The sequence below is a fragment of the Mizuhopecten yessoensis genome, unplaced genomic scaffold, assembly GCF_002113885.1.
Source record: "Mizuhopecten yessoensis strain PY_sf001 unplaced genomic scaffold, ASM211388v2 scaffold11073, whole genome shotgun sequence".
Classification (NCBI taxonomy): domain Eukaryota; kingdom Metazoa; phylum Mollusca; class Bivalvia; order Pectinida; family Pectinidae; genus Mizuhopecten; species Mizuhopecten yessoensis.
This window is the reverse complement of record NW_018408866.1, coordinates 181726-194539: the sequence shown is the minus strand read 5'-3', so window position 1 is coordinate 194539 and position 12814 is coordinate 181726. Positions and strand designations below refer to the sequence as shown.

General features: G+C 37.6%; 1 protein-coding gene across 3 annotated transcripts in view; it reads right to left on the bottom strand.

The window, feature by feature from the left end:
* The window catches only part of LOC110465392 (ras-related and estrogen-regulated growth inhibitor-like), a 42875-nt gene extending 30746 nt beyond the window's left edge, over positions 1 to 12129 (bottom strand). For all 3 annotated transcript variants that reach the window (XR_002464605.1, XR_002464604.1, XM_021521170.1), the window contains exon 1: positions 11654 to 12129. Coding sequence is in view for 1 of the 3 variants with exons in the window: in XM_021521170.1 (XP_021376845.1) it covers positions 11654 to 11720 (67 nt within the window). In the remaining 2 variants the exon portion in view is untranslated. The remainder of the gene's footprint in view (positions 1 to 11653) is intronic.
* Between the last annotated feature and the right edge of the window lie 685 nt (positions 12130 to 12814).

Below are 12814 nucleotides of genomic sequence, written 5' to 3'. Positions count from 1 at the left end.
TATGTAGTGGTGACAGTAGTGGGGTATACTCTGATAAAGCGTGGTAAGATGTGATACATACCAGACACTAGATAGAGAGCGGTGAGTAAAACCCAGACACTGGACAGAGAGAGGTGACTGTAACAGTAGATCTCTGTAATGGTTACTGTAGTCGTGTATACTGTGATAAAGGGTGGCAAGGTGTAATACCAGTCAATAGACAGAGAGAGGGGTTACTGTAGTTGGGTATACTGTGATAAAGTGTGGTAAGGTGTAATGCCAGACACTAGACAGAGAGAGGTGACTGTAACAGTAGATCTCTGTAATGGTTACTGTAGTCGTTTATACTGTGATAAAGCAGTGTAAGGTGTAATACCAGATATTAGACAGAGACAGGTGACTATAACAGAAGATCTATGTAATGGTTACAGTAGTGGTTTATACTTTGATAAAGCGTGGTATGGTGTAATACCAGACAATTGACAGCTAGAGGTGACGATAACATTAGATCTATGTAATGGTAGAGGTGACGAAAACAGTAGATCTATGTAAAGGTGTAGTACCAGACACTGGACAGAGAGAGGCGACTATAACAGTAGATATATGTAATGGTGACTGTTGTGGTTTATACTGTGATAAAGTGTGGTAAGGTGTAATACGAGACACTGGACAGAGAGAGGTGACGAAAACAGTAGATCTATGTAGTGGTGGCAGGAGTGGTGTATACTGTGACAAAGCTTGGTAAGGTGCAATACCAGACACTTGACAGAAAGAGGTGACTATAACAGGGTACCAGACACTGGACAGAGAGAGGTGACTATCACAGTAGATCTATGTAATGGTAGAGGTGACGAAAACAGTAGATCTATGCAATGGTGACTGTAGTGGGGAATACTGTGATAAAGCGTGTTAAGGTATAATACCACTAGACAGAGAGAGGTGACTGTAACAGTAGATCTCTGTAATGGTTACTGTAGTTGGGTATACTGTGACAAAGTGTTGTAAGGTGTAATACCAGACAAGGGACAGCTAGAGGTGACAATGACAGTAGATCTATGTAGTGGTGAGAGGTGACTAAAACAGTAGATCTATGTATTGGTGCCTGTAGTGGTTTATACAGTGATAAAGCGTGGTATGGTGTAATACCAGACAAGGGACAGCTAGAGGTGACAATGACAGTAGATCTATGTAATGGTAGAGGTGACGAAAACAGTAGATCTATGCAATGGTTACTGTAGTTGGGTATACTGTGATAAGGCGTGGTAAGGTGTAATACCAGACACTAGACAGAAACCGGTGAGTAAAACGGTATATCTATGTAGTGGTGACTGTAGTGGTGTATACTGTGATAAAGCGTGTTAAGGTGTAATACCAGACACTAGACAGAGAGAGGTGATTATAACAGTAGATCTATGTAATGGTTACTGTAGTTGGGTATCCTGTGACAAAGCTTGGTAAGGTGCAATACCAGTAAGGTGTAATACCAGACACTAGACAGAGAGAGGTGATTATAACAGTAGATCTATGTAATGGTTACTGTAGTTGGGTATCCTGTGACAAAGCTTGGTAAGGTGCAATACCAGTAAGGTGTAATACCAGACACTAGACAGAGAGCGGTGAGTATAACAGTATATACATGTAGTAGTGACTGTAGGGGGGTATACTGTGATAAAGCGTGGTAAGGTGTAGTACCAGACAATGGACAGAGAGAGGTGACTATAACAGTATATCTATGTAGTGGTGACTGTAGTGGTTTATACTGTGATAAAGCATTGTAAGGTGTAATACCAGACACTAGACAGCTAGAGGTAACTATAACAGTATATATATGTTGTGGTTACTGTAGTGGGGTATACTGTGATAAAGCGTGGTAAGGTGTTATACCAGACACTAGACAGCTAGAGGGGACTATAACAGAAGATCTATGTAGTGGTGACTGTAGTGCTTTATACTGTGATAACGCATGGTAAGGAGGAATACCAGACACTAGACAGCTAGAGGTTACTATAACAGTAGATCTATGTAATGGTTACTGTAGTGGTTTATACTGTCATAAAGCGTGGTAAGGTGTAATACGAGACACTGGACAGAGAGAGGTGACTATAACAGTAGATCTATGTTTGGTGAATGTAGTGGTGTATACTGTGATAAAGCGTGGTAAGGTATAATACGAGACACTGGACAGAGAGAGGTGACTATAACTGTAGATCTATGTAGTGGTTACTGTAGAGGGGTATACTGTGATAAAGCGTGTTAAGGTGTAGTACCAGACAATAGACAGAGAGAGGTGACTATAACAGAAGATCTATGTAGTGGTGACTGTAGTGGTTTATACTGTGATAACGCATGGTAAGGTGTAATACCAGACACTAGACAGCTAGAGGTGACTATAACAGAAGATCTATGTAGTGGTGACTGTAGTGGTGTATACGGTGATTAAGCGTGGTAAGGTGTAACACCAGACACTAGACAGCTAGAGGTGACTATAACAGTAGATCTATGTAATGGTTACTGTGTGGTTTATACTGTCATAAAGCGTGGTAAGGTGTAATACCAGACACTAGACAGCTAGAGGTGACTATAACAGAAGATCTATGTAGTGGTGACTGTAGTGGTGTATACTGTGATAAAGCGTGGTAAGGTGTAATACATTCCAACCTCGGCTTACGCCTCGGTTGTGATTTTGTTACAGAATCTCACCCCTCGACTGAGATAACCCGATCTCGCTCAGATACATATATGCACATGTAAAAGATTTTAATATCGGACACTGGACAGCCACAACTCAGTTAATTACATGAATACCTGGGATAACTTCCAAATTATGTTTTGCGGTGGTTGATACGAACGATATGAAAAAGCGATAGAATGATATAAACATACCCTAGGTCAGGGTTGTGTCTGTTTATTTAGAAGAGAGGTGAGGTCGGGCAGCGGAAATACCGTGTGTTTCATCTTAATTTTGTTCTGCCCTCTATTCTTGGTTTCTTACAGGTGTTCTGTACCTCGTAACAATTAACCGTCTATAAGACGTGTGTATACGGTGTTGGTTTGAAGTGTACATCTGAGAGGTGTTACGGGTACAAAGCCTACATATAAAGTTACATAGCTGTACAGGTTAACCCACCATTATAATACCTTATTATCTAGCTTATATCTAATGTAGGAGCATATCGACCAATAATTTACACACGTCCACGTGACGTAACGGATTTGTTTACAGTAACGACTATACTATACTGTGTAATGCAAGATTAACACATTTGTTCATATTTTGAGTAGAGAACAATATATTTTTTCTGTGCTGTTTCATGAAAAAAACGATCTCCACTTCCTTCAAAATGAGGCTTTTGATGTAAAGTAAAAATTGTTAAATGACAAACGCGTTATGCTGAAATGCTAAATGCGTAATGGCGATTGCGAAATGCATATAATGTTAAATACATAATACAAAGTGCGATAGCTGAAATCCTAGTATTTTAAAGTAATTTGAGAACTGGGCTATTTTACCACCTTTTTATGTGTATTTTTTTTCTCGTGAAAAAATCACAGGAAAAGAATTTATTCCTTTTACCCAATGTATCGTGGTGATTTCAATCACCTGATATAATCTGATTTTTATGATAGCTTTAGCATTTTACAGTAGGCATTTCGCGATTGGCATTTGACAATCATTTCTCATTTGCATAAACCGACCTTCCATATAAACTATATCGGAGTTAGGAGATGCTACAATCGTGTGTAAGAGATGTAGAACCTGTGTTTATCTATGTAAGATTTTTGATTGTTGATATCTTGATTCAAAATATATAATAATTTTTGACTTTGGATCCCTAAACAACAGTGGTTCATTTTCGTTAAAATACAGCGTGTCCAAATCATTTTTTCTAATTGGCTTCACTATCGATGAACGTATTAGCACAGGGGAACGCAACTACAAATCATTCTACCGTCATCCAGAGACCCAGTACTACGCATGCGTTATGTTTCGTTGGGAAGTGATTCGAGTTTTGTTTACTGGAGGCCAGACAAAACGTACAACTAATTATGGTGATACTAATTATACGACAGATCAGGTCGTGTGTGAATGTTATGCATGCGCATGTACGTGCATCTCGGGAGATATATAGCGAGTTACAGGGTACACGACAGCCGCTATATTTCGGGTAATGGTACTTGCGTTAAGATATTATATATAAAATATATTGAAGACGAAAATACAGCTCTTCCACGTCCGAACGCGGTAAACATCACCAATGTGGCAGACCTTCTCAGTTCTCACACACGTGCACCGACGGCTCACAGTAGATGCCCGGCACGTGCATAATGTAAGGGTGGGCTTAACACACCCTAAAAAATGTGTAAGATATTGTATACCAGTCCTGTATAACACCATTACAACTTCTGAAAGAAATCTGGTTAAGTTAACAGTTATGTTCAATCGACACAACTGAAACAGAATTATGATTGTAAATAAATCTGAAGTCACTATAGAATATTAACCTAAATGTGTAATCATCAAAACGCAAACCAAACGAACTAACTAGTAATAAAGATGATGGTTTTATAAATCTTTGCATTATAATTTTGAAATTGATATATGTAAAAAGGCGATACGCTATCTATAGTTTGTGTATGTATTTGTATCCATAAAAAGGGGACGGGAAAACAGTAAACGCGAGGTGTCTGTTACTAAACGTAAGACAGTCCTAACCTCATGTTGTTCAGCAGATAACGTCACACGTGAGGTACAAAGACTTCCCTGTATATACTTAAAAGTATACCAACAGTAGCACTCATCCAAAGTCTCATTGTCATATCCGACGTCACCGATAAATTGACGTCACGAGTATCTAAATACCAAGAGTAAATAAACATCACGAATAAATAGACGTCTTTAGTAAATGTACGTCATCAGTAAATAGAAGTCATCAGTAAATAGAAGTCATCAGTAAATAGAAGTCATCAGTAAATAGACGTCACCAGTAAATATACGCCATCAGTAAATAGACGTCACCAGTAGATAGACGTCACCAGTAGATAGACGTCACCAGTATATATACATCATCAGTAAATAGACGTCACCAGTAAATAGACGTCACCAGTATATAGACATCATCAGTAAAAAGACGTCATCAGTAAATAGACGTCATCAGTAAATAGATGTCACCAGTAGATAGACGTCACCAGTATATAGACATCATCAGTAAAAAGACGTCATCAGTAAATAGACGTCATCAGTAAAAAGACGTCACCAGTAGATAGACGTCACCAGTATAAAGACATCATCAGTAGATAGACGTCATCAGTAAATAGACGTCACCAGTAAATAGACGTCATCAGTAAAAAGACGTCATCAGTAAATAGACGTCACCAGTAAATAGACGCCATCAGTAAATAGACGTCACCAGTAAATAGACGTCACCAGTAGATAGACGTCACCAGTATATAGACATCATCAGTAAAAAGACGTCATCAGTAAATAGACGTCACCAGTAAATAGACGTCACCAGTATATAGACGTCATCAGTAAAAAGACGTCATCAGTAAATAGACGTCATCAGTAAATAGACGTCATCAGTAAATAGACGTCATCAGTAAATAGACGTCATCAGTAAATAGACGTCATCAGTAAATAGACGTCATCAGTAAATAGACGTCACCAGTAGATAGACGTCACCAGTATATAGACATCATCAGTAAAAAGACGTCATCAGTAAATAGACGTCATCAGTAAAAAGACGTCACCAGTAGATAGACGTCACCAGTATAAAGACATCATCAGTAGATAGACGTCATCAGTAAATAGACGTCACCAGTAAATAGACGTCATCAGTAAATAGACGTCATCAGTAAATAGACGTCATCAGTAAATAGACGTCATCAGTAAATAGACGTCATCAGTAAATAGACGTCATCAGTAAATAGACGTCATCAGTAAATAGACGTCATCAGTAAATAGACGTCATCAGTAAATAGACGTCATCAGTAAATAGACGTCATCAGTAAATAGACGTCATCAGTAAATAGACGTCATCAGTAAATAGACGTCATCAGTAAATAGACGTCATCAGTAAATAGACGTCATCAGTAAATAGACGTCATCAGTAAATAGACGTCATCAGTAAATAGACGTCATCAGTAAATAGACGTCATCAGTAAATAGACGTCATCAGTAAATAGACGTCATCAGTAAATAGACGTCATCAGTAAATAGACGTCATCAGTAAATAGACGTCATCAGTAAATAGACGTCATCAGTAAATAGACGTCATCAGTAAATAGACGTCATCAGTAAATAGACGTCACCAGTAGATAGACGTCACCAGTATATAGACATCATCAGTAAAAAGACGTCATCAGTAAATAGACGTCACCAGTAAATAGACGTCACCAGTATATAGACATCATCAGTAAAAAGACGTCATCAGTAAATAGACGTCACCAATAAATAGATGTCATCAGTAAATAGACGTCACCAGTAGATAGACGTCACCAGTAGATAGACGTCACCAGTATATAGACATCATCAGTAAAAAGACGTCATCAGTAAATAGACGCCATCAGTAAATAGACGTCACCAGAAGATAGACGTCACCAGTAGATAGACGTCACCAGTAAATAGATGTCATCAGTAAATAGACGTCATCAGTAAATAGATGTCATCAGTAAATAGACGTCACCAGTAGATAGACGTCACCAGTAGATAGACGTCACCAGTATATAAACATCATCAGTAAAAAGACGTCATTAGTAAATAGACGCCATCAGTAAATAGACGTCACCAGTAGATAGACGTCACCAGTATATAGACGTCATCAGTAAATAGACGTCATCAGTAAATAGACGTCACCAGTATATAGACATCATCAGTAAAAAGACGTCATCAGTAAATAGACGTCATCAGTATATAGACATCATCAGTAAAAAGACGTCATCAGTAAATAGATGTCATCAGTAAATAGATGTCATCAGTAAATAGATGTCACCAGTATATAGACGTTACCAGTAAATAGACGTCATCAGTATATAGACATCATCAGTAAAAAGACGTCATCAGCAAATAGACGTCACCAGTATATAGACGTTACCAGTCATCAGTAAATGGACGTAAATAGACGTCACCAGTATATAGACGTCATCAGTAAAAAGACGTCATCAGTAAAAAGACGTCATCAGTAAATAGACGTCATCAGTAAATAGATGTCACCGGTATATAGACGTTACCAGTAAATAGACGTCATCAGTAAATAGACGTCACCAGTAGATAGACGTCACCAGTAGATAGACGTCACCAGTATATAGACATCATCAGTAAAAAGACGTCATCAGTAAATAGACGCCATCAGTAAATAGACGTCACCAGTAGATAGACGTCACCAGTAGATAGACGTCACCAGTAAATAGATGTCATCAGTAAATAGACGTCATCAGTAAATAGACGTCATCAGTAAATGGACGTCATCAGTAAATAGACGTCACCAGTAGATAGACGTCACCAGTATATAGACATCATCAGTAACTAGATGTCATCAGTAAATTAATGTCATCAGTAAATAGATGTCATCAGAAAATAGACGTCATCAGTAAATAGATGTCATCAGTAAATAGACGTCACCAGTAGATAGAGGTCACCAGTAGATAGACGTCACCAGTAAATAGATGTCATCAGTAAATAGACGTCATCAGTAAATAGATGTCATCAGTAAATAGACGTCATCAGTAAATAGACGTCACCAGTATATAGACATCATCAGTAAAAAGACGTCATCAGTAAATAGACATCATCAGTAAATAGACGTCATCAGTAAATAGATGTCACCAGTATATAGACGTTACCAGTATATAGATGCCACCAGTAAATAGACGTCACCAGTAAATAGATGTCATTAGTATTTATCACATACCTGTTGAATCTTGTTATAGTAATACAGGTAATTTTCAGATCATGAAATACAACGTTCTCTATTGCACATGTGCAATACGGAATGTTGTATTTACTTACTAGCCGGAACTACTTGTCATGGCGAACTGAAAAGTTCCCGGTATTTGCAAAAAATATCAAAGTTTGTAAAATCTTTGTACTGATCTCTACCAAATACGGAAAGTATGTGATAAAAGCAAAACCACACACTTGTGTTTTTCTAACGAATCAGAAAGCACTCATTTATTGCGCGGACGTATATATTCACTCGTGCGCTCCGTGCACTCGTGAATATATTCGTTCGCGCAATAAATGAGTGCTTTCTTATTCGTAAGAAAAACACAAGTGTATGGTCTTGCTTTTTTTTTTTACCTCTATTGAGTTTTTTCTATATATAAAGTTAAAAACAGTAATAAAATCTTCTATTTTCCTAGGATCGCTTAAATCTCTCCATGTGAGGGCTACTCCCTGCCGTACTACTTCCTGAAAGAAAGAGGACTACTCCCTCGTGATATTTGTAAGCGGAGTTTATACAATTTCAACCATGAAATTATTTGGTGGGCAAGGCGTCCTCCCTGACGCGGAGTGACGTAACATTATCAAAACAAAAAGACAACAGTAAATTTGTTGTTTTTGTTATAAAAAAGATGTGTGATACATTTGTAACTTTTTTTTTCTTCTCTAAATTGAAATAATTGTTTTCTCTTTGATATTGTTTAAATACTTGTATTTATAAATTCATTTGTTAAATTGCCTTAATTTGTTACGTTATGATAAAACTTTTATAAAATGGGTAATTCGTGAAATAGCAAATTGATTGTCCCCCATGGTGAAAAACTATTTCCCTCGGCGGCGCGTCATCAGTAACAAATATACGGTTTTCATCCTCATACTATCGTAACGATACGATTATGATCAAGTGTGTTGAATCTGATTAAAATAAGAAACTCTACATCAGAATGCACTAGGTTGGTATTAATAACGGTAGCTATCATGAAATAAAAAAGAGTTACATTTAACAGATTCTGTCTACTAAACAAATGTATATTTAAAATATACAAAATGATAAAAAAAAACACCTGATTTTACAAAATGTAAAAAAAAAATAAAAAAAATAATAGTACCACCAAAACGGTATCAGTATACCACAACGATAACACCAACACTGTATCAGAATACCACAACGGTATCAGAAAACCACAACGGTGACATTAAAACGGTATCAGAATACCACAACGGTGACATTAAAACGGTAATAGAATACCACAACGGTGACATTAAAACGGTATCAGAATACCACAACGGTAACACCAAAATAGCATTAAAATATCACAACGGAAACACTAAAATGGTATCAGAGTACCACAACGGTAACACCAAAATAGCATCAGACTACCACAACGGTAACACCAAAATGGTATCAGAATACCACAACGGTAACACCAAAATAGCATCAGAATATCACAACGGTAACACAAAAAACGGTATTAGAATACCACAACGGTAACACCAAAATCGTATCAGAACACCACAACGGTAACATAAAATCGTATCAGAACACCACAACGGTAACATAAAATCATATCAGAATACCACAACGGTAACACCCAAACGGTATTATAATACAACAACGATAACACCGAAACGGTATCAGAATACCACAACGGTAACATAAAATCATATCAGAATACCACAGCGGTAACATAAAATCGTATCAGAATACCACAACGGTAACACCAAAATCGTATCAGAATACCACAACGGTAACATAAAATCATATCAGAATGCCACAACGGTAACATAAAATCGTATCAGAATACCACAACGGTAACACCAAAATCGTATCAGAATACCACAACGGTAACATAAAATCGTATCAGAATACCACAACGGTAACATAAAATCGTATCAGAATACCACAACGGTAACATAAAATCGTATCAGAATACCACAACGGTAACATAAAATCGTATCAGAATACCACAGCGGTAACACCAAAATCGTATCAGAATACCACAACGGTAACACCAAAATCGTATCAGAATACCCCAACGGTAACATAAAATCGTATCAGACTACCACAACGGTAACATAAAATCGTATCATAACACCACAACGGTAACATAAAATCGAATCAGAATACCACAACGGTAACATAAGGTAACATAAAATCATATCAGAATACCACAACGGTAACATAAGGTAACATAAAATCATATCAGAATACCACAACGGTAACATAAGGTAACATAAAATCATATCAGAATACCACAACGGTAACATAAGGTAACATAAAATCATATCAGAATACCACAACGGTAACATAAGGTAACATAAAATCATATCAGAATACCACAACGGTAACATAAGGTAACATAAAATCATATCAGAATACCACAACGGTAACATAAAATTGTATTAGAACACCACAACGGGAACATAAAATCGTATCAGAACACCACAACGGTAACACAAAATCGTATCAGAATACCACAACGGGAACATAAAATCGTATCAGAACACCACAACGGAAACATAAAATCGTATCAGAACACCACAACGGAAACATAAAATCGTATCAGAACACCACAACGGTAACACAAAATCGTATCAGAATACCACAACTGTAATATAAAATCGTATCAGAACACCACAACGGGAACATAAAATCGTATCAGAACACCACAACGGGAACATAAAATCGTATCAGAACACCACAACGGGAACATAAAATCGTATCAGAACACCACAACGGTAGCATAAAATCGTATCAGAACACCACAACGGAAACATAAAATCGTATCAGAACACCACAACGGTACCATAAAATCGTATCAGAACACCACAACGGGAACATAAAATCGTATCAGAACACCACAACGGAAACATAAAATCGTATCAGAACACCACAACGGAAACATAAAATCGTATCAGAACACCACAACGGGAACATAAAATCGTATCAGAACACCACAACGGAAACATAAAATCGTATCAGAACACCACAACGGAAACATAAAATCGTATCAGAACACCACAACGGGAACATAAAATCGTATCAGAACACCACAACGGGAACATAAAATCGTATCAGAACACCACAACGGAAACATAAAATCGTATCAGAACACCACAACGGAAACATAAAATCGTATCAGAACACCACAACGGAAACATAAAATCGTATCAGAACACCACAACGGAAACATAAAATCGTATCAGAACACCACAACGGGAACATAAAATCGTATCAGAACACCACAACGGGAACATAAAATCGTATCAGAACACCACAACGGGAACATAAAATCGTATCAGAACACCACAACGGAAACATAAAATCGTATCAGAACACCACAACGGTAGCATAAAATCGTATCAGAACACCACAACGGTACCATAAAATCGTATCAGAACACCACAACGGAAACATAAAATCGTATCAGAACACCACAACGGTACCATAAAATCGTATCAGAATACCACAACGGTAACATAAAATCGTATCAGAACACCACAACGGTAACATTTAAACGTCACCTTGTTACTAAGGAAGTTGCTGTACGCTCACACATTATTATGTTATACCACGTTATACAGTGTAGATGCTCCTATTTAGCTCAAAAGCGAAGGGTTTTTTTTCTAAATATTTATCACGAAACTAAATATGTCAATTGACAATCCTCTTATTTAGTGTAATTCAAGGCCCCAGTCCAGTAAAACTAAACCCATGATGACGACATGTCTTACCTGTTTTGCCAACGCCGGAAGCTCCAAAGATGACAATCTTGGCGTTCGTGAATTTCTTTTGCGACATTATAACATTAGCTGATTACTGGACATATGCAGTCCTCATGCTAGTCTAGGGAAGACAGGGCTACGCATACCTCCACTTCTCTCTCCCCTCCGTTCGTATTTTCACCGACAGTAAAAACAGCTTACGCATATGCTTTCCTACTCCCTCCCTTTCGCCGTCTTTCCTCATGTGAAATGTAGATAGGGATAAATCCGTGTTAATATGTGTATGTACGTTCTTCTACTGTCTATGATTTCTTCTGTCTTTCCTTCGTCTCCCCTTCTGCGACTGTAGAGGATAACAAACGTTTAGTGTTGGCCTTCTACCAGCTCTTGTCCATAAACATGTTTTCTCTTTATAGCCTTATCACAAACATCAGGACATAAAATGCTCCGAGTTGTAGATATGATGGATACAGACTCGCCGTAGATCTCCCAGCCGCTGTGCTAACACCGAACATACTGGTCCGTAATATTGTACAATCACTCCGAGGGTAACACGTCCCTAACAGTTTTATATCTAGGTAGACAATGTAATGGTCACCTTTACACAACTAGGTACACAGGTTACCAGCACTTTTATTTACCTAGTCACACAGGTAACCAAAACCGTTATATACTTAGTTACACAGGTAACCAGCACTTTTATTTATCTAGTTACTCAGGTACATGTAACCAGCACCTTTATATACCTAGTTGCACAGGTAACCAACAGCTTTATATACCTAGTTACACAGGTAAAGAACACTTTTATTAACCTAGTTACACAGGTTACCAGCACCGTTACATGTAAATACTTAGTTACACAGGTAACCAATACCGTTACATGTATAAACACCTAGTTATACCGGTAACCAACACCGTTATATACTTAGTTAAACAGATAGCCAACACCGTCACATACTTACAATGTAGTTACACAGGTAACCAACACCGTTATATACTTAGTTAAACAGATAGCCAACACCGTCACATACTTACAATGTAGATACACAGGTAACCAACACCGTTATTTTCTTAGTTAAACAGATAGCCAACACCGTCACATACTTACAATGTAGTTACACAGGTAACCAACACCGTTATATACTTAGTTAAACAGATAGCCAACACCGT